The 24,298-nt window shown below is 40.9% G+C and overlaps 1 protein-coding gene across 1 annotated transcript in view; it reads right to left on the bottom strand.

The window, feature by feature from the left end:
• Positions 1-24,298, bottom strand: part of LOC128373954 (retinoic acid receptor beta-like) — a 126,580-nt gene that overhangs the window by 25,065 nt on the left and 77,217 nt on the right. Inside the window, exon 4 of the mRNA XM_053334157.1 lies at positions 3,135-3,295. Within this exon, the coding sequence (XP_053190132.1) occupies positions 3,135-3,295 (161 nt within the window). The remainder of the gene's footprint in view (positions 1-3,134; positions 3,296-24,298) is intronic.

The raw sequence follows: 24,298 nt of genomic DNA, 5'->3' as shown, positions 1-24,298 counted from the left end.
GCCCTCTGAAGTGAGTGTGGAGACAGCTGTGGAAGCCCTCTGCCTCACAGCACATCAATCCCCCTGAGGTTGTTACTGTGAGGCAGTTAGCAGAGTGGCTGCTGGACACTGTCATCAGGAGACTATCTATTGTGTGGCCATCCGAGAGAGCGAGAGAGCGAGAGCGAGAGCGAGAGAGAGAGCGAGAGAGAGAGAGAGAGAGAGATCATTAAATATGATCCGGGGTTAAGTGAGAAGCACATTAGGACTGTGCTTAAATCACAGACAACGAGCTGCAGTCGACACAACAGCACTACGGACTCACATTCCACTGATTGACGTCCGATTTGATGGGAAAGGAGGAGGTGGAGGCGTCCACACAGGAGAGTGTGTGTGTGTGTGTGTGAAAGAGAGAGTGTGTGTGTTTGCACAATCCACATATGTTGGAGGTGGGGGGGGGGGGGGGGGGGGGGGGGCGGGGCTGGCGGTGGCTGATATTAAAGCAACTCATCTTGTCTTCCCTCTGGGTGGAGAGGGGCAGGGAAGAAAGGGGTGGAGAAGAGGGAGGGTGAAATAATTCGCAGTTGAGTTTTTTTTTTTAAGGCACCCCTCCATCCCCATCTCCCATTGCCCCCCCACCCCCCCACCCCCTACAATCTCAGTCAATTACATGAGTCCCATAATTCAATAGAGCGAAACAAGGAAGTTGCCGGGGAATTCTAATTTCATTTAAGAACATTTATCCAAACAAATTAGACAAGTTGCAACATTAGAAAATAAGCCGGCAGTGTAGAAATGAGTGCTGCGCAGTACATCAGAGCGCCGGCTCGTGTGTACAGATCCAGAAAAAGGAGAGAAGCAGTAAAAGCAGCCAGCACCTGTGACAAATAGCGACGTTGAATCATGGCTGTAATGTGGCTAATATCTACAGACGGGGGCCCCGTGTACTTGCACAGCGGCTCCCGGAGCCCGCCGGCCACGCCAACCGCTAATGTTTTATTTTGTCTTTGAAACTGCCGGGCTCGTTTTTCATCACCATCACTGTCAATGAAGCGTTATTCATTGTGGAGCTAAGCCCTCTCACTCGCGCGAGCTATCTCCGCTAACCCGGCAATGAACTCCTAAATCACTGCAGACTAGGATTTGAATATTTCACCACATAATTGGAGCTTTAACCTAATCTAGGGGCGCGGGAGCTCCTCTTCTGTTTCCGACGAGGAGGACTCAAAAGGCGCATCAGGATCCAATCGCTTGTAATAATGAGGAACTTCTCACAGTCTGTGAGCAAGCATAATTACCACTGATCCAGATTAAGGCTTTATCTGAGGCCTGACTGCCACTCCAACAAACAGCAAACACTGGCTTATATCATGACAGGGGAGCAATATTTTTGCTATTATGCGCCACTATTTTCACTTGTGGATTTTTTTTTTTGCCTCAATGTGACTGTTTATTTGGGAAAATCAGGAAGTGTCTCATGGGAGAGGGGATGGGATGAGGGTGGAGTAGAGAGGGGTTACAGCGATTAGGTGCTTTGTGTTGGGATTGAAGGACAGCGTTATGGAGATGGGAGATTACTGTACATTGAAATGACAGCAGCAGCAGTGTACAGCTGCACTATATGCCAATTTGCATTTTAGCATCACTTACCAGCTCCGCTCCAAAGTTTATTGTCAGTGACTGAATGATTTTCATCACTGCAACAAGAGAGGCATCACTGCGTAGATTTGTTTATCCTCCTATAAACTGTATTTTACATGATTGACAGGTGTCTGGAGACTTTCCAAAACTGGTTCCACCGAAGTCATTAAACCTCTCTCTTCCTGCTCTCAAACGCTCCCTACAGATGACTGTTAGTGGCACACCAGTGTCAATCACATTTCACTCTCGCCGACTGTAATCTACACGTAAGTCAACTTAAAAACAAACACATTAGAAACTGTCACCTCCCCACACATTGCTGCCATGCCTACCTGTCAATCAAAGCGCGGTTATCTCTTCTCGGGATCGAGCCGTCCTGCAGCTCGAGCCATTTACCTGTCAGAGCATCACAAAGCTCAGCTGAACGAGGGGGTTTTGCAGCGTCGAGTATGTGGTCGGTGTTCGCTTTTGGAGGTTCTTTTGACATTTGAGCGACCTTCCAACTTTTGCACAGAGTCATGACGAGTGCAGGGCAGTCTCTCAGGGGAAACAGAGCTTGTTGTCACCGAGTTGAGGGGAATGTAGAGACCTTTCCATGCAGGGTCGACCGCTTTGAGAACTGAAAACAAGGGTGTCTGATTGACAGGTTCTTCTCAAAGGCCCCGCTTGGATTAGCATCCCCTCGCTATCTGGCCTTTCATTGGTTGTTGGTTCAGCAAAGGGCCTGACGTTCGAGGGGTTTAAGAGGGACGATAAAGAACTCTAAACCTTGATGTCTGGCGGGAGATGACTGGTGGAATAAAGCTTCTCACAAACCTTGACAAGCGTTCTCGATACATCCAGCTTAGCTCCGTCGCACATCAGCGTTTTGACTTACGGAAGCAGATAATGACGCGCGTTGGATTAACTGCGTTTATTCCACTTTTTAGACGTGTCAGAACTGGAGGCCGTCTCAAACTGACTGATAGGCAGCTGTCTGCTTCAAAAGCATTTTTCTCCAATCAAGGGTTTGGTGTCGACAGCTGCAACGTCTTCCATTCCTGACATCTCTATCTGATTCCTCCTCATGAAACTTATAGGAAAAAACGGGGAAAACAAACCCTGCTATCATCTTGGATCGGTCTCACTGGAGAAGCTGGAAGTCGTGCTGTTATGATGCATGCCTGTATAGCCTTTCTATCACACTTAATGTCCAATCAATAGCTATTGAGAGAAGAAGAAGAAGAAGTGTTGGTGAGGATTTGCCTGGACAGTCAGAGGTGTACATCTAGACTCCTGAGCTGCATTAGAGGGGGATTTAGAGTACAGTACGAGAGATTGATTATCATTACGAGCACTGCACTCGCGGCTAGTTTGCAAAACCGGATCAAAGAAGCGCACCATGCCATCGGCATAGCAGGGTCAAAGAAACAGCGTAGCTCTGTTATGTTTATGATTCAAAAGAAGTTCAAACCACAGTTGAACATTTTCATTGATCTACTGTTTAGATGTATATTTGCAGACAGAGGACTCACCGTGGTGTATTTGCCAAGCTGGCAGAGGGAGGGGAAGGTTTCTTGATGGGCCTTACGAATCTTTTCTATGATGGTCTCCAGCTCGGCTGTCATCTCGTAGCTCTCTGCCAGCTCCGGCTTTGGGCTCTCCTTCTTCTTTTTATTCCGGTCATTTCGAACAGCTGAAAGAGAACAAAGGATTAGGATTAGCATCAACTATGAATAGCGATTGTAAAAGGATGGCTCGATCATCGTAGCGAATGCGTCTGTTTGGGTGGATTGAAGCAAAAATAAAGGACGACCTGAAGGAGGAACAACAGAACTTTGTTGCTAGTAAGCGTTTTTATTGCTGGTTATTTTTCAGGAGACGCAGCAAGTTGTCAAGCTGTAACTTGAGACCTTACATAAGGACAAAAAGTTTGGAGCTACAGTCTTGCTCTGTCAGCTCAACCAGTCTCTGTCAGCTTAGTGCCGATAGCAAAGTCTCATAAAAGGAGAAAACAACAGTGACTGCAGAAACTCAAGGCTTCACAAATGGATTGTGTGATGTGGGCAGACGTTCTAAATTAATTTCCTAGATCAGTTTCCCCTGAAGAGCTAGACTGGTGTTAAGGGCAACATTAATATGGGTGTTGATACAACATTACCTCAGCATTCCCACTTCTATACCATTAAGGAAGCTTTATTCATTTATTTAACCTTTGTTTATATTGGGTGGTCCAATGAGAGCAGCTGTGGTGGTCTATGCAACATCTGCATGGGTGCTCTGTTTACATAGGACAATATAATCACAGGCAGAAATCCATTTATATAGGATTCATTTATTGCATGTAATACCTCGATCCCACATGTTACCCGTTTCTCTCCAATGTCAAATATCAAGATGAAAACTAAAAATGTAGAGTTATTGAATCAGAAACTTGTGATGATGAACGATGTGAATGATACATACGTTGATATTACCAAATTACAATGACACTGGACTTCGTAGTTTTCATAAGTCTAACTAAATATTCAGAAATTCAGAATTTCTGAATAATTAATGTACTGACCACTAAAATGTTAAGTTTCATTGCAATGGGAACTGTAACTGAAAATAATAAAATACATGAAGCATTTTTGAGCTCTGTGCAGTGTGTGCAGAGCTCACTGTGAGGCTGAATATAGCCCAAACAGAGTGGACCAACCACAGAGTTAGGAAAGCCTCTACATGGCCTTAGAGAGCATTAAAGTCTACACAAACACTACTGCTCACAAAGCCTAAACATACCCTCTGGAGTTTCTGATCTCTAGTAGCAACGTTGTTAACTTAAAGGGGGCGTATTACGCTTGTTTCTGGTTTGCTGTCATTTATATACTGTTATGTTGTTAGATATATATGCTGAACATGGTCAAAGTTCCAAAACTTGATGCTAACATATGTGAAAATGCTCAATGCAAATCAAAAGCCAGGACTTCAACCAGCTCTGAACATTTTGTTTGCAATATTTTTTTCTACATTACAGACGAGATGACATCATCATAGCCAGCCATAGCCTTGCTAATGTTGCTTAGGTTTTTCCATGTGTGTTCAATGTTGTTTGCATTGTTAAAGCATCATAGACAATCCTGTGCTATGCCTAGCAATATTCTGTGTGTGTGTGTGTGTGTGTGTGTGTGTGTGTGTGTGTGTGTGTGACTTTAACCTAAATTTAATTTCTACTCTTGTAAGTCTCTTTCATATTTGAGCGCCACTAGGACAATGCAGCAAAAATTCTGTTGTATATCTGTGCAACGACAATAAACTATTCTGTTCTATTGTCTACTTCCAGATTTTAGTTCAAACATGAACGGATGTGTTTGAGAAGTTAATATTTCAACTTGTTTAAAGAATGACAAAAAGTAGTGAAATCCTGCTACTATAGTTTGATTCATGGTTTGTTAAAGTAGCCTCCAAGGCCAGTGGTGAGAGCTGTCCAATCAGAACTGAGTGTGCTCCTTGGAGGGACAGGGGACAGGAGCTAAAACAACCTGTTACAGACAGATGCTGAACCGAGGAGCTGTGTAAAGAGTCAGTATGACTTCAATAAGGAGTTTGAAATGTAAATGTTATGTTGATATTAAAAATATAGTCCTGGAAATATTCAATATGTACATCCTTGTACGAGTTTAACACTATCCCACACATTTACAGTTGCTGGTGCGGACATGCTAAAAAAAAAAAGAAGATCGGAGCAATGCACCAACTTAGCCCAGGAGGAAGGAGACTGTGAGTTGATGTAAACAATATTGGTTTCAAATTCTTCCAAAAATCAGCTCTGCAAATGCTGAACAGGAAAGAAAACAGCCTCAAGGATACACACACTGTATCCCAGTGGGAAACAAAAACTGTACAGCATATCTTTAATATTGGTGTAAGCACATGGTATTAATTGAAGGCAACCTAGACGAGCATAGTTTTTCTTAATTGACCTAGATCCTCTCTTGTATTGATTATGGAGAGTAAGAGGACACTGAACATGCCCCCAGTGGTAATTACACCCTTGTATTGACTATTACACTCCAGGTAAATGTAGAAGTGCTTTAAAAAACCCAAGATAAACAGCTGTAGAAACCCCTGAGGAGACAGTCCCACTGAACAAAGCAGAAAAGTGCTACAACAAAGCCCAGTTTGTTGTGCTTGTTGTGTGTAAAGCGCACCCTGAGAGACCCGAGTCCACCGAGTCCTTTGCTTCATTAGGTGCACATCTTTGAAGTCTGTCACAGCAGGAGGCTCCAACAAAAACCAACCAGGTTTATTACTCAACACACAGCGTGATCACCCTCTCTGATCAGCTGCGTGCTGCCTTTTAAAATAATAAGTAGAGGAGCTGGAGAGGAAGAGCCAGGCCCATTGTCAGTACTGAGACACCCAAGGGACCTTCCTTGGCTGACTATATAGCAGTCACATCCTCTGCCCTAGTTTACAGTAAAAAACCCCTTTATATTCAGGCACTAAAGCCAGGGTTGGAAACCTTTAAAGCAGATCTACAAATAGAGAGAAATATATATATTTATTTATGAAGGATTTGTAAACAGTGGCCTACTTAAAGAAGAGAGAACATGCTGAAGCTTATGAAACCTTGTCTCAGCTTTTGTTGCACTGTTATTATCATATTGTGAAACCCCTCAAAAGGTAGTGTGTATCAGAGCTGTGGACCAGTGTTTGCAAAGGGACACAGAGACAGGTACATTCATATAGTAACTGTGACATTTTATATATGTAGAGTGCAGGGAACACAACATATAGATAGAATGTTATGTTTGTGGCACTGGAGCTAAATGTTGAGGTTTATTCTCATATAGAATAGGGTTATGTGATAAAGACAGGTTTGAATATAAGGAGAAATGCTGTACTCTTGGTTTTTATTTAATTGTTTTCTTATCCAAATCTAACTTTTTACTGTGATTTAATATTTGCTGCATCACTGTCATTAGTCAAGGTGCACTGAATTTCATTTTTGTTTAAGTTATTGTCTAATTTTGTAATTATAATGTGATGTATTAGTTATTGCAGGGGTTTCTGATTTTCTTCTGTACACTTGAACGCAACATCTGATGATCCCAGTGTATGCTACAGTACAGTCTCTGGATTCATAGTAAGTAGATCTGAGTTAAGCTCTGCTGAAATACTTTCCCTTTCAAACGTAAAATGTTTTACTTGCATTATATATGTGGAAATAAAGTAGAAAGTATTTGGTTTTAAATGTCACTTTTCTTGCATTAAGATGTTTAATGTGTTGTCTCAGGAGCATTACATGGTGATGACTATGGAGGTGAGGATGAAGGCCCATCATCTGCAGTTCAACAAGTAAAGTTCATTTAATTATTTATTGTGTATTGTGTGTATAGTTCATGTTAGTGTTTAGTTTTAAGCAATGAATGCATGTAATATGTTGTATGAAAACACAACGGTTGCATTAATGTTATATTCCATTGTGTGAGCAGTCAGATCACGAAGATGCAGTAGCAGTGACACAGAAGAGGCTCCACACTGTGCCAACTACAGGGTATTTAACCTAACCATTATTTTAAGATTAACAAGGAAAGCCTCAGCAAACATTAATGACAATCCAGTTGTAATAAAATAGGAGACATTCTAGGTGTTGATGTAAGACAAGATCAAAGGGTTTTCTTTCTTTTGTACAATGTCTGATAACTGTTTAATCTTTATAAATATGTATGATTTACGTCACCCATTCACAACTTGAGAGACACTGTTAGTAATAATATCAGGCAGGATTGAAGATTGTCACTATATTTTATATATATATATATATATATATATATATATACATATATATATATATATATATATATATATATACATATATATGTATATATATATATGTATATATATATATATATATATAATATATTTTCTTTCCACAACTTTTGAACACTGTATGTCATACTGTGAAATGACTGTGACATGGAAAGAAACAGTTTTAGCAGTGATACCGTAGCATTTTTTATTTATTATTATTTCTAGTCTAGATCTGTATTTTTTGAACCTTCCTGAGACAGTGCCCCCCCATCAAAAATGTTCTAGATCCGTCCCTGCACACAGCTAAGCTTGAGTGGACTGCTTTCATGCAGAACATCAGGTGCATTTTATCATCTTTCATAGTGGGGATCATTTTCAAATATATTAAATAGACAACTACTGGGCTGTCTCCCTCATCAGTGAAAGATTCTGCTGTTGATTTTAGTCTTTACAATCACGTAGGTCTATTTCTTCCTGAGATGATATCATCACGAGCAGCCTTTGTACCTGAAGTATTAAAAAATTGTGGCTTTGTGATCAATATCTTATATCTAGTTTGCATCCTATGTTGTTTTTTTTCACTCATTTTATATACTGTATAACAGATCATATTTATTGATCAAGTAACATCACGTCTTTAATTGTACTGTGTATCTATTAAATTGTACCGTTATGATATGTTTCGATACTTTCTAATTCTCATATAATATGGTCTGACAGGTGATACTATTTGTATTAATCCAGGTGCTCATCAATTAGTAAAAACTGATCTTTCCAGTTCTCTCATTGGATGGAGGCTTGCCTTGTATGTAAATATTGAAGTGTGGTGATGCTGCCTGTGATAAGACTGATGAAGATCTGAGAGACAGAAATGTTGTTAAAGCAAACATAAATAAGTGAGACAGTTTGCAGGAGCTTTTTTAATTATTTTAGTATTAAAAACATTTTTAAAAATAAATTAAATTCTTATCAGGGAGCCCGGTACTCCAAATGCAGGTTTCTATTCAGCCCTTTTATGCTCTTGTTCAATTTTCACATAGAAAGGCTGGAAATTTATAAAAATGTCAAAATACTGCAAAAACATCATATAAAAATGACATGAATAAAAGGTAAATGTGACCAAGTGCAATGTGAATGAATGAAAGAAAGCATGTGCCTGAAATGTCTCTGAAGCTTTGGCCCCACTGACGCAGCATTCAACATGTGTCTATGGTATAACTGATTCAACACTTCTACAAGCAAGAATCTATGACATCAGCTGTTATCTCCACTTCAAATGTCCATCATGCTCTCCAGCTTTGACGCTCACTGTTGATTACATTATTATCATGTAGCTGTGTTGTTTTTGAGGTTAACAGGAGCATCAGTGCCACCAACTGTTGACTTGGGACATGTGACTATAGTCTCTTTTAAAAGTATCAGAGTAAAAGCTGAGCGTTAGTTCAAAGAGGCTTTAAAAAGGAAGCTTGAGAGCTTTTTTTTTACTATTGGGGAGGGTCGCAGAGCTTTCAATATCCATGAGGAGAGAGTTCCAGAGAGTGTTGGCAGTGTTGTAGAAGTCCCTGAGAGTTTGTAGTTTGGAAAGGGGAAAGGATATTAGAATCAGCTGAGTGGAAGTTTGGTGGAGGGGTGTGATGATGAAGGGATGGAGGAGCTCAGTGAGGTAGGATGGAGGCCTTTGTTTAAGTGATGAGGAGGATTTTGAATTGGAGCAGGTAAAGGTCATGCAGAGGTTTCTGGGATGAACTTTATAAGGTGATAATATATCAGTGTTGTGTTTATAGCCTCTCAATATCATCATGCCACAATAAGAAGCTCTGATGGATAAAGCTGCTTGTGTCTCTATCATACTCATACTCAGTCTAATAACTGGTAGCTCTATGCAATCTATATTCTCTCACTCTCTCTCTCTCTCTCTCTCTCTCTCTCTCTCTCTCTCTCTCTATGGGATTTCCTGTGTGATTAGGGTTAAACCTGCACATCTCCATATAGTGTGTTTTATGTGTCAGTTTTGGACGTCACACTCGCCAGCATCAAAGTCCATGGAAGCAGACTGTTGATGGTCAGAGGGTTTAGCATGTTGACCGATCGCAGGGCTTATCCCTATAATCAGGCATTAACCCCCAGATGGAGGACTCAAATATCTCATCTGTTTTATCAACAACGCTTTAAATCTCTAAACTGGTCTCTCCTGATTAAAAAGGTACACTTGAACCATGTTGACATGATTCAGTAAAAAAAAAAAAAAAAAAAAAGTCCAGATGCTGTTTATTTTGACCTATGGGACGTATTGCGTCACATATTAGCTCTGCTTCCACATCATTGGACCGTCTCAATACATAAAAGTGAAAGAGGAGTCAATCTGATTTTCTGTTTCAGAGAGTCAGACTGAATGTTTTGGTCAGCCGCTCTGCCTTGTGCTGATTACTGTCACTGCTGAGAGGCAGCTGTAAAGTGCTGACATTAATCACTCTATACATTTTGACCTACATGTTTGACCTATATGACAATTACATGGCAGTGTGTATATGAAGGAGATCTATCGCTACATCAGCTATTATTATACAGAGAGGAAAGCCAACTCTGACAATGACAGTATGAATTACGTCACTAGAACAGAAGATATGAAACAAAAGGAAAGACTTAACATCATTTTTTAATGCTGTTTCCTGCTACACACCTGGCAACGGTAATCTTCAAAGATGTAAAAGGAAACCAGTGATGGGAGAATTGATCCTAACCTTGTCTATCATCAGGGTTTACAGTGTCAGTGTGAGGGCAGTGATGGGGAGGGGGGGTTGACTGACAGGAGAGAAAGCCTTGGGCCTCTGCTGCTCCATAGAGAACAGCAGATGAAGCAGAGAGTACAGTTATGATTCACAACGTCTCTCCAGTGCAAACAGACTAAATACATGTAGGCCCAATGCCAGTCTTTTGTTAAAATCAGATGTGGATAGATGTTGATGTAGTTCGAACAAGGGTTCAAGAGAGATTACGAAAGAAATGAAGGAAAAACTGCGGTTGAATCAGATGACATTTAAAGCGGGTACAAGGAGTTTTTGAGTGGTTATGAACAGTCTCTATATGATGCCTCTATATGACCCACACAAGCAAACGAGAACATCAGCGAGAACGCTATATCTATACAGTTACTGGAAGCGTGTAGCGTTGTAGCAGTACAAAGATGTTGATAGGACAAGAGAAGGACATTCCTCTACATTTGATAATGTTAATGTTTAAAAATATCTTGCCCAAGGACACACTGACATATGGACTGGAGGAGATGGGAATCAAACTGCCAGCCTTCCAATTGGTGGATGACCGCTCTACCTCCTGAACCACAGCTGCACCAACAACAGAACATTTAGGGGAGGACTCTACCTACCTATACCTAAAAAACATTTGATGGCAGCATGTTTTGGCTTGAAATTAGAGCACGACAGATATGGGATTTTTGAAACCGATACCAATACCGATTTTAGAGTGTAAAAATTCACAGATGAAAATTCACGAATTAAAATATTGAAATGTGAACATATGAAACGATTGATGTTTTTCTATCGTCACAAGCTATATATATCATCATCATATTTCACAGCCCTGTGATTAAGTAGAGTATGACAGTAAAATGCAGTAAAAATTGTGTCAACAAAATATGATTAGAATGAAATATTTCAATTGGAATTATTTATTTTATTCCTATCTGTTTTAGGGAATAACTTACAATGCCAAACGTATGAGTCAAATGAGGCAACACTCTCCTCATGTAAGTCTCCTTAATTAAGTTTATCTTACATTAATGTAAATAGAAACAGAGTGTGTGACACATCTGTAATTGCATAGTGTAAAATATGCTTCTGAGATTTGATTCCACTGATGCATCTCCCTAATTCTGTCAATCTATCTTTTCTTCCACTATCAACCATACAACATACTAACACATCTGTCCCAGTTGAATGAAGGAGGATTTTCTCACTATTATGTTCAAAATGGTGCAGTGAAAATGTATCTTTCTGTTTAGAAAAAAACCCTATGTGTAAAGTGTAGTCTAAGACCCAATCGTCCAATGCTGAGGCTAATTCTGTACAAAATGCTGGTGTCAGTGGTTAGTGCTCTCACTGAGAGAGGACACGCCGCCATGATGGTGGGCGAAATCAGCCGATCCATGATCCTCTGTCTATCAAACAACACAAAAACACACACAAAAACACACTGCACAATGGAAGAGGGGGATGGTACTGAAGAATGGTATAGAAAGGGGGATGGTCCACAATCTGTTCTCATGTGTGTGTCTGTCATTTGTCACAGTGGGGTGACAAACTGTGTCTGGAGAGGGGGGGGGGTTGCTGTCCACACAGAGGCTGGCGAGCCACAAGATGTGATTTAGGAAGACAGCGACGTGGCAAGTGCACCCCACCCCACCCACCTACCCACCCAGGGCAATCAATTACCACTGCACTCCAAGCAAATTACTGCGAGCACGAGCAGATACATCCAAATGATGCATCGGACAAGAGGCCATGAAAATATATGGCTTTTTAATAACCACAAAAGGAGCAGAGGGAACTGATCCAGCTCAGAGACTCTCACCATAATGCCTGTGATCAGTGCTTCTGACTTCCATACTTTTACTGCTTTATACGAGTATTTTTGGCTCCTTAAAGACCGTGTAAAGTGAAATCAGACATTTTCTTCTAAACACATTAAATAGGTCATAAATGTATTTCTAAAAAAGGTGTAAAAAGCATTTCAACCATTTAGATTTGAATTGTGGAGCTAGGCTTCACAAACTGTGTTTCCAGATTTCTGTGTCAGGATTTAGTAGGCGGGTCTGAAATCTCCGCCGCGTTACGTAACGCGGCGGTAATTATCATAAACCCGCCCCTGCTGCTGCTGCAGTATAAATACATTCAGCGCATTAGCCTCAGTCGTTTTCCAGCTCGCTCTCAGCTAGCTAACTAGTCATGACTCCTCCTCGTGTGTGCATCTTCACTGGAAGTCGGGATTTTTGAGCAGTCCGTTGTGTCTGTTTAGAGGTGCCGTACCGACCGCCTCCCTCCCCGGCTTACGTCCTCTCGTCCCGCCGGTGCTGCTGGCATTACGTGCCCGCCACCGACCGTCTCCCTCCCCGGCTTCGTGCCCGCCACCGACCGTCTCCCTCCCCGGCTTACGTCCTCTCGTCCCGCCGGCAGCAGGTGCTACTGGCATTACGTGCCCGCCACCGACCGTCTCCCTCCCCGGTTTACGTCCTCCCATCCCGCCGACAGCAGGTGCCTATATCACCGCCACCGACCGTCTCCCTCACCGGCTTACATCCTCCCATCCCGCCGACAGCAGGTGCCATCATCACCGCCACCGGCATTATGTGCCCGTCAGAGAGTGTAAGTAACGTTATGTGCTTATAAGTTATAATACTGTACATTTAGGCAATTAAATGCATTTTGCTGAATGCGCAAATCCTGAAAGTGATTTTACATCATGCACCGTCATGCCCGTGTAATGTTAGCATGCATGTAATCGTGACATAATTTGGCCTTATTCCCTGAGCGTCATCCATCTGACAACACAATGATAATCGACAGGTAATATTTTATGTGCACCAATATAGCTATGACAAGGAATTATATGTAGACTGAGGTTTTACGTTTGTGTGTAATGTAAAACATGGACCGAGGGACACCTAAAATGAGCGTCAAAGTAGCTTCCGAGGTACCCACGAGGTATGTTGTGTGTATGTATGCAGTGGTCATGATGACAGCCTAATGTCTCTTTTCCTTATTCCTGTTTTCTTTTCCCATGTACAGGTCTCAGTGTCTTCCTCCAGCATATCTGGCAGCCACTGTTCCTGTGACTTACCTTGTGCCTAGACTTGGGCGGTATATATTTTTTTCAAGCCTTCATAGCTTCCAGACATTTACCTTGGTGTATGGTATTTATTACACATTTCTGGCGACTAATTTCCGTGGTGACTAAAACATTTGAAATTAAACCACTATAACAGTATGAAGCACTCAGAAAGCACCTTGGTATACTGCAACACCTTTATACCGCCCAAGCCTACTCCTGCCTCAGCCAATCTCAGGACCAGAGCTCCACCAGCCTCCATTGTAAAAGAAGTAAGTTGTGACACACACAAATATATCATTACTCAATAATACATTTATTTTATATTGGACACATTTTATAAACAAATAACAATATAAGCAAGCAATAAACTATAAATAATAAAACAATCTAAAGGGGAGGTTTAAAACCTGTGTATTCCCCATCTTCATCAGGGTACTCCTGATGAATGCGGAGGACAACACAGGAGGGGATGACAACCCGGTTGTCCTTTCCCAGGTATCCCCAGCACCAGGACACAAAACTCCTGTAGGCCAGGTAGCGAGCACGCCTGTAATAAAAAAATGTAGAAAAATACTTTGATTTATATTTTTATGTATGTTTACTTTTGGTATGTTGTCCTCTGTGTAATCAAATTTGACACTGGAGCTGTCTTTCACAAAACATTGACATGTGTTGTCTTTTAGAAGAACCTATCTGAAACCAAACTGAACTTATTTGTTTCCCTCCACATTTTTTGTCATGTCTTACAGATTGGGACCTCAGAAGATGAGTTTGATTCATCAACCTGCAGTCTACCTCATCATATTGGCTAAATGGATGGACAAGAAAATGGACAGCAGTTTCCAAGGAATTTCCACGACCACACAGCTACATTTTCAGAAATAATAATAATAATAATAATAATCTAGTGATTGCTTGTATAAATGTCCAATCATGTGCATTCAGTTTATACATCTATATATCAAGGTGATGTACATGTTGGTTGATTTACTATGTAGTCAAAAACAGCTAAAGAATGAACTAGTATTTATTGTTTGCAATCTGTCCAACATGAGAGTTTATATATAGCTCAGGAAGATGAAGGATTAAAATGGATACAGTCAAGCATCACTCATGTGCTTTGAGTGTAAATGAAATACACTGTATACATTAGTCAACTATAATATGATTGTATAAATGATGTAAGTTTATTCCCGGGTACTAAATCTTACCTCTCTTTGTAAGGCATGTCATTTGATCAACACAAGTGTAATTTATAAATATCTGAAATCAGTAAAACAATTATTATATTGTCTATGTTACCCAGATCTTTCCTTTTCCGCCAGTGGTCCATGGTCTGCCTGATAAATGTTTAGGGCATTCTGCAGGGAGCAGGGGTTCAGGCAGACTGGCTCCAAGCCTGGACGAAGAGTCATGCAGCGTGGCTCTTCAGGCAGCTCTCCACATCTACTCTGAACCTATAGGAATATGTGTAATAGGTGTTTTAGTGCTAGACATCTAGTATGCTGCTGCTTATGTATTCATTATTTGAATTATTATTGTGAAAAACAGTTTTTATTTACATACAGCATTCAGCTCCTTGCAGCAGACATGTTCAACCTCTGTGGGCATTGTTCTGCATTCTCCACATGTGCACCTGCACAAGTACATTTTTAATCACAGTGTGACGAATGTTAACCATTTCAGTTGTCAGTTCAGTATGAAGCCTGGTTCAGCAAAATGACCTAATCAGTTGAAGCATATTGTCTTATTCAGCCTGTGTGTTATAATGATGACATTCAGCAATCCACGAATTAATCAGAAGACAGGTAAGTAACTGACTAAGTGAAACTGGCTAGTGTTATATTTAACTTTTTTGTAGTCTAATTAGTTACCTAATGCGTTTCCCCACATTTGTTGAATAATGTGATCTGAAAAAACGAGTAAAATGCCTCCTTTCAAAGCTGGACAAACTGAATTTACTTGGGTTTACCACCCACTACACTCTTAGAAAGAAATACTAGTACTACCTTTATTAGGTATAAACAAAAGGAGTAATTAAATTAACGAAACAGTAATAAAAATCAAGTGTTTAATCTGTGAACAGACAAAACTCACAATTCTTCATTACATGAAACCCTAACGTTTTTAGCTAGTCAGTGGGAGCGTACCTCGGCAGCTAACTCGGTTGCTAGCTCGGCGTCAGTATCCCATAGCAGATAGTCAGTAATACATATTGCTAACTTGCATAAATAGGAGACATACATTACCATTCTGTTGCAGACTGTGAGGCACGAGATTGTGCATGTTCATTGTCTGACTCCGAGTCAGTGTCTGGCTCTGATGGCTCAAACATGTAGGGCTGGGTCACTGCAATGCTGTTAGCGCGAGCGTCCATTGCTACTGTTGCTATGTTACACGGAGGCGGCCCCCTTCCGCGCGTGGGTGTGTTTCCAGCGCCTTCAGCAGACACGCCCCCAGCGTTTGACAGCACAGAGAAGTGCTTGATTTTTCATGATTTTAAAAGATAATTTTACATACTTAGACAATTTTTCTAGCATTCAAATTTGGAAGGATGGTTAATAACACATCTGTCTGTGATGTGACTAACTCAGAACACAAATATATTTTCACTTTACACGGTCTTTAAACACTATAATTTACTATATAATATACTATGATTTTTATGGAACAACAGCACTGTGTTAAAAAGAGAATAAAAGTCTACAGCCATGCTAACGGTTCAGTGAAACACACCCATGTTTTGACCTAACGCCAAAGTGACAATGCCAACATGCTGATGTTTAACAGATATAATGTTTACCATGTTTACCATCTTAGCATGCTAATAGGTGTTAATTAGCATCTTCCTAGCAGTACAACTGTATAAAAGTATACCCAAGGCTGATAGGAATAACAATTGGACCAACCAAAGATTAAAATGTTGACTTGATGATGGTGCTAGATGAAAACTTAAGGCACCACTTAAAAGTTGTGGTTAATCCTGTGGGAGACTTGGATGTCTGTACCAAAATTAAAATCAATGACAATTAATCCAATAGTTGACCCATCATTTCAGTCAAAACCACAAACATAAGCCTCATGGTGGAGCTAGAGGCAAAATATTGAGTTGAGAGATTATCAATATCAGCAGGATTCATCCTCTGGTGATCATTAATGTATGTACCAAATTTCATGGCAATCCATCTGATTGTTATTGAAATATTTAAGTCTGATCCAAAGTACTGAACTGACAGACCAACACTAACATCACTAGAACTGCTCTGTTCTTGTGACTACAAAGGGCAAGGAAAGGTGTTGGTATGTGGTATTCAAGTTAGAATTTCTGTCCTTACACTAATAGGTTAATTTACTAATCATTTCAGTGCCATTTTGAATGTATAGATATTAATATGATGATGCTTGGTGTATGGGTTACAACTGTATCTGTTTTCAAAAGTCCCTAGTCCAATCTGAGTACAGACACATTACTAACAGAGGCAAAGAACCTCTTTCCAGCTTCACTGGTGGAAACAATATGTCATGAGGTCTAACTTTATTGAAGTGGTGGTCTTTGAAATGGGCTCTATAACATGAAAACATTTGAGCACCTCTGAGCAAACCATCTGATTTCAATCCAAACATAGAATCTGAAAAATGGTGTGTTAGGCATTTAGCAGGACTGTGTTGAGTGCATGAAAACCTCCACTGAGCCAGACTGTCAGGCTTTGAGCGAGCGCTGTGAATGAGCAAACACAAAGTGTTTCTGAAGTGCTCTCCAGAGTGTTAGACCAAGGGATGAAGGGTCATTGAGTGGAGTTCAGACACGCTGTTAAATACACTCTTCACAGCCAGGCCTACTGTCACACTTCCGTCCCTTGGTTTCGCAAGACACTCATCTCCTGCTCCTTTAGTCAATGAGCAATATCCCTCCCTCTCTCTTTTGTCCTCCTCTTTATTTCTTTTTTCACTACTGCCTCCAGTCCCCCGGTATAGCCTGGTATTTTTTTTCTCTGCTCTGCTGCTTTAGTGGGTTGGTGTGAGGCTTGGTGGCAGCAGGCGTGGACGGTGGCCGTTGTGAAAAGCCGCCGGCCAGCCATCTGTGGGCTGCCAAGCTCTGCACAGTGTCTCGGCAAGCAAACAGATGCAGCGGTAAATAAACACAATCTATCTGCAACCCACATAGTACAGCCTGGGCCGCTTGCCACACCACTTAACATGGCAGCTCCCTAACAGTAACCAGGTGGGTGTCGAGGAATGATGATATTTCTTTGCTGCTGTCAGGGAACTGAGTTTAAGCTAATGGTCCTGATGGGGCAGGGGTGGTGGGGGGTGGGGAGAAGGGGTTGTCAGAACTAGCATTGGGAGAATATGACCTTGGAGGGGGAGGTGGATTAGGGTAGTACATAAACAACCACTTTAAGATATGATAGGATAAACAAGTGCCATTAAAACTGAACAAGACCAGGAATTAGCAGCTATGAGGCTTTACTTAGGCAGGTAACGCTTACTGCATTAACCATCTTCGTTTAATTAACTTGTGTTAGCATGCTAATATTTGTTAATTAGCCTAAACACAATAAGTGTGGATGGGAATTTCATTCATTCATTCATTCATTGACCATAGGTATGTGTACCAAAAGTATTTCTGTAATCCATCCTATAGTTGTTGAGACATTTCATTAAAACCAAAAAAGTCATGGGGACATTGTAGGAAAGGCCAGTGGATCAACAAAGTAAGATGGCCTCATTCTCTGAGGTTCATGAATATCTTTACAACATTTTATGGTAATCTCTCCAATAGTTGTGGAGAGATTTCCGCCTCAGAGCAAAGTGGTGAACAGACAGGCCAACAATGCCTGCAAGCTACAAGCATGCATGTGTTCAGGAACAACTCTTTATATCACTGCTGGTGCCAATGGCAAAATGATCTTCCACTGTGGTGACAGCTTTCTTCAGAAGGCTCTGCGCCAATTTTGGTTCTCCACAATATAATCCACAGTGGTTTCATGAGCACAGAGCCAGCTCAGAGCCTGGTACAGCAGCTGCTGTGACAAGTGGAAGGATTGGCTGACATTCTCCATTGAGAGAGTACTGAGCTGCAAGCCATGGACCTCAGGCAGTGCAGGATGGCTTTCAACTGGCTGTCCAACAGTATCACCAGAAATATCATTTCTTATTGGATGAGTCTGCTGACCCAGGGATTATATTCAACGACCATCTTTTTTATTGTCCAAGGCCAATGTTTTCCAGGGGGAAAAACCCTCAAAAAATCTGCAATATCTGCACGTGGAACTTGGTGCGATCTAGGTCATTGAAAGATCATGGTTATGGCTATGGTTAGGTATTGTGATTGAACAAAACTCTGGTCTCCTACAAGGAAGTTGGATGTGCAACAAAGGCAATCTACACCTCAGCCTCCACACTCTTTCTTTCCATATACGTCCTGCAATTAGCCCTGAACATCGGAATGAAACGAAAATATGCAGATTCGTCCAGTATGAACATAATTCTTCATGATGCTGGGCCACTACCATAGGAGGACACTGGTAAGCTGTATGCTAGGAAGAGGGTCTACCCTGGGGTCAGGAGAAGGAAGGGGCAATCTCACTCCTTTTCCCACTATGCACAGGTCTGTGATAGCTTTATAGAGTCCTACGCTGTCCATCATCGTCTGTAAGGTGATGGGAGTGTTTGTCATCTTGGAGGTATCCTAGGTCAAACAGCTAGTACAGTAAGGCCAGGTGCTCCAGGGTCTGGTCAAGGAGAGAAAGGTCTTATGATGGAGTTAGCTACTGGTCCATCTCCTTTGAACCCCTATACTACCTGCTAACTCCTATAACTACTATATATTCATTGTTTTCAGAGGTTGAAGACACACAACGAACACCTTAAAGACAAGGCCCTGTCCACTTTACTGACAGGACTAACACTTATCATCTGACCCTGAAGTTAAAACTAAAACATGCTGGATTGTTTCTTTAAATAAAAATCCTGATCAAGCTTTTGTAAATTCTTTAACAGGAAAATAGATATTGATATCAGACGCTTAACTACAATAACTTTTGCCTCCAAAAACTCTGATTTCCTTTGTGTTATTCACATGATTTCACTTAATATTTGAGGCCTGTGTAACTTAACAGAAACACACACACAAACACTCTACTAATAACAGGAACACAGTATATCCTCTTCCTCCTCCTCGTCCTCCTCCTCTTCGTCTGCAGATTCACCAGATTAATTATGGATCACAACAGTACTCATGACGTTATGAGACTCATGATCGCTCACCACTGAAAAATACAAAGACGCAACTTGTCTAATGACGCATTCAATCACATACCTTCTGGTGCAGTGTAGACACACTCATAGACACAAATCACATACACATACGCAAAACAGTCCTCCCTTTGTGTTCTAGCCTAAGCAGCAGTTCAGCTATCTCCAGAGGCACATGATAGCACGAGTCTAGTGTCCAAAAGCAGATGTTCCCTTCCATCATCTGACTCTGGCCTCAGACTGTGCTCTCAACACCCTGCTTTTATTATGAAATAATTACCACTGATAAGCTTTCAGGTGATATTGCCTGTGGTGGCCATACTGCATGTCTCCAAGCTTTGGGATAGTGAAATCTGATGACAGTTAGTAGTGTTTCTATATATACAGCTAGAACTCATGGGAACTATTATAATCAATACTTCCTGATTATGTGGTTAGATAATGAATTGACTGCAGTCAGTCAGAGAGTAGCTGTACATTTTAAAGCAGCATGAAGGCGTTAAAGTCTTTAATCCATTTGGTTTGCCAGTGTTCTAAATTTAAAGCAGCATTCATTTATTTATTTGGCCACTTGGGTCAGTTGGCCAGTTATACAATATCAATATATTATCACCTTAGAAAGCAGACACAGAATGCTAGCATTAAGTTGTGGGTCTTTATACCAAAGCAAGGAGCCGAAAGATAGTAAAATGTGGAATGTTTGGAATCTGGTGATAATACTCAGCAGAAGTGACACCTTTCACATTACTCACAAACATTTGGTCCATTGTTTACTCAAAAATATCGATATGTGCAGTTTATTTATTTTTTGTGGGGGGGGGGGGGGGGGGGTAGTCCTGCAACAGTGGTTAATAAAGATGTGTTCAAACTGATACATAAAAAGCCAGCCAATAGAAATACTTGTACTAGTGAGTGTTGATAATGTGAATTAGCTCTGGGTAGCTTGATTTAAGGTGGAGACCCATTCAAAACCCACAGGGTAAATAATGTTTCTACTTCAGTGTAAATTTTGGGCTTGAACCTGGATGAATTCAATTCATGAATGTACAGAGACAAGAATGAGTAGATTAGAAGAAAAATAACTTCAAGAACCAGAGTTGCAGGTGAGTTTTGAGAGTCTGAGCTGTCACACAAGACTGCTGTACTGTATAGTTGGTTCATTGAAAGCTCTTAATTAAACTAAAACTGGTCAAGTTTGCCTGAATAACTCACTTACTGCTTGATTTCAGCACCTCTAAAGGATGGAAATGTCAGTTAGTCTAATACTTTGATCCAGAACGAGACTGTCATGGACTCATGGTTTTTGGTCCCTTTGTGTTTTTGTTCTTTTGGGTCTCTGTGTTCAGTCTGTGTGTCTGTTTGATTCCAGTTCTTCTTTATGGTTATTGAGCCTGTTAAATTTTCTGTCACAGTCTGGCTCTGTGTCTCTCAGTTGTTATTCTCCCCCATTCCACCAGGGATCTCAGCCTTTTCTCTAAGTTATGTTAAAAGTGTATGTTTTGGAGAAAGCTGATTTGAGTTGTTTCTGTGGAAGACTATCTGCTGTGATATAATGGGTTGCCTTTGTCTGTTTTTGGTCTGTCTGTTTTTATTTCGGTCTGTGCTCACACTGCTTACTCAGTCTAGGTTAGGAAGGATTGTTTTTTGGGGTTTTTTGCTTTTCTGTTTTGCTCATGTATCCCCAGCCTGCCCTTCCCTCTACACCTGCCCTGCATCTAGCCTCATTAGCCCTGGCCTGCTCTGTGTCTTCCCCACACCTGCCCAGTATCAGCCTTGTTAGCCTTGCCCTGCTCCCAGTGTCTTCCCCAGCCAACCAGCTCCTTGCCTGCTCCCCTGTCCAGTGACCTTTTGCCCATCTCCTCCATAGTTCAGTTAGTATTTAAGTCCAGTTTTCAGTTGAGTCTTTGTTTAGTCATTGGCTCAGTTTGACTAGTTCTTGTGCCACAGTTTCTTTTGGAATTTCAATAAATAGATCTAGTCCTGCCATTTCATGCAATGTGGTCCATCTGCTCTGCTCTCCTTTTGACAAATATCTACTGACCAGATTACCATGATAAGTAAAGTGGCATTTCCCAAATTGCCATTTTTGGATTATAGCCAAAATAACCTAAATTTGGACACATATTTACTGGATCATACACATCTCTTTCTAACATGGTTGGACAATTAGTTTTAACAACTCTTGCAAACATAGTATTGGCCATGGTTGCTAAACCATTTGTGACAAACCCTTGTAGGGAACAATGCCCAGTCAGCATGGACTAAAAAACTTAGTACAAAGAGTTGCTCCTAGTGAAGAAATTGTAAGAAAATTCTTAGAATAATGACATTGTCCAAAAATGTCATCTTACAGTTAAAACTAGCTTCAGGTAAAGATAAGTTATTCATGAAGCACCATAGCCCTTGAGAACTCCTAAGGTGATAAACTGTTAGGAGTAGAAAGGTGGACTTTTAAGAGGTTTAAGAGCCTGGTCTTTAATAGAGACTAAATTCTGTGATTAGACCTATCAGTTTCACTGTCCATTCTATAACTATTATCACTAAGAGTGCATCTTTTTTCCCTCTATTTTTTGATCAACCACAGATTGTTTTAAAAGTGAGTCATACCTACCAATGGAGTCAACAACACCTCCTCACCAAGGTAAACATTTCTGTCCTTACCTTGCTCATATCATTTGGTTAAATTACCATTGAGCTAGGATTTCTTGCTAGAAATGTTAGGCCAAGTTAGGAGCTCTCTGAGAGTATTCTCAGAATATTTGTGAATCTATGTTGAGAATCAGGGGCGAAGAACACCACCCCATCACTTCCATCCATGAATATAGGAAAGAGAATAGTCCTCTTTCTCATCAGCGGCCCTGTAGGGGGGTTTAGCCTGAGGATATCAAGACATCATCTTTTCCATGACTCCTCTGCTGGGGTGTGAAACAGAATAAGAGAAAGGAATGGTACACCCCCGCCCCCCTCCCCCTCCCTCAGGCTAATGGAGCATGAAGTGGACCTGAGCTATAAATGCTGATGCAATCAAAGGATGCCAATAACCTGTGAAATGCAAACTGTTCCTATGGATGACAATAGAGCGCGGGGGGGGGGGGGGGCATGAAGGCCTCGACATCAACAATTCACTCCTTTCCTAAATACAGAGTGTCTAAAGACTGTGGTAGCAGAGGGAACGGTGTAACATACTTTATTGTGGGTTCAGATTAAGCATCCTTGTTTGTTTACTCAGTCATTAATTCATCTGTTCATTATCATCTCAGGTCCAACTGGGTGGATGTTTGACAGGAAAAAAAAAGAAATGATGCAACTGCCCCTTGCTAGATGTAACACTGTTCAGAACAGAGAACATGCATAAGACAGAATGACTGTATGAGTAAGATGAGCAGTGCTACTGTAACCATCGCTCCACTGCAACAGATGAGTGATCATTGCTGCATCACACTCATATCAATAAAGCCATTACATCATTCAGTGCAGCTGCTGACCGCATGAGATCTTATCTGACAGACACAATGCTGTTCAATCATATTAATGGATAGTTTTTCACATCTTCAACTCCTCGGTGCACTGTGTGCCTCAGGCCATGTGGTTTTCTCCTATTCTACAATACACAAACACTGAATATTCACTGGGAGATCACAGCCTTTCAGTCCTTTAAGAAACAGTTAGTGGAATGTATTGGTGTATATTTTTAGTGTTAAAAACAACTGAAAATCATATTAAAAACTTACCTCTTGATGCACTTTAAACACTCTACAGTATTATTATTGCTTTGAACAGCTCTGCTTTATCATCATTTGCAGTTGCAGTTCATTTGCATTTAAAACCCAATACAGTCTACCACTGGAAACACCTTTTGTTTTGCAATTTGTACTGTAAACAATGTGGAATACTGTCTTCAAGCAGCAAGAAATATAACACTGTCTGAATGCCTGGGGACATACAATCTGAGTGAAAATACGCTTTCTCCACTTGTTATAGTAGGAAAAGCACAGGCGTTACTAATAATTCAAGTGTCCCAGTAAGCCGTGACAGTGTGACAGTGAGCCAGCATGCACAAAGCCAGGACCCTGAAACTGAAGCAGATAAATGGAATTCAGCCATTGTTCGTTTTATTATTTGCACCTGGGCTTTTCCTACTTTCTTGACATGTGCTCTTCTGAAAGTCCAACGCTCCCCTGACCCACCGCACAGGTGTTTCCACATATGTGTGATTAGGCTTTTCCTCAGGATTATTTATATGCAGGTTGCGCTTGACTGACATCTCCCTGAGTGTCCTGTTCCTTTCCTTATGTTCCTTATGTTAGGGTGGGACACTATTTTATATTATTGCATGATTGTGGTGGCCTTACAGTATAGCTTGACTTCAACCTGAGCAGAGCAGAGTTTGGGCTAAAGCTAAAGCTGTGAAATGCAAACAGTAAATTAAAGCAGTGAAATAAATGTGAGACATCACTGACGGAGCTGAATGTAGGAGTTTTGATTCCTTGTACTCCACCCTGTACAGCACCCAGTAGAGCTGCAATGATTGGTTGACTGATCAATTAGTCAATTGACAGAATATGAATCTACTACTACAACTATATCGATGATTGATTAATTGTTTTGAGTATTTTTTTTATCTGGTTCAAGCTTCTCAAATGTGAAAATGTTCTGGTTTCTTCTGTCTTCTATGACAGTAAACTATTTAAGGATGCATCTTAGGGTTTAGCAACCTTTTTTTTTTTCTTTTTTTTTTTGTAATATTTTCTGACATAAGGACCAAACAATTGATCAAGATTTTTTCTTAAAAATC

The sequence above is a fragment of the Scomber japonicus genome, chromosome 15, assembly GCF_027409825.1.
Source record: "Scomber japonicus isolate fScoJap1 chromosome 15, fScoJap1.pri, whole genome shotgun sequence".
Taxonomy (NCBI): Eukaryota; Metazoa; Chordata; class Actinopteri; order Scombriformes; family Scombridae; genus Scomber; species Scomber japonicus.
This window is presented reverse-complemented; position numbering and strand designations above follow the sequence as displayed.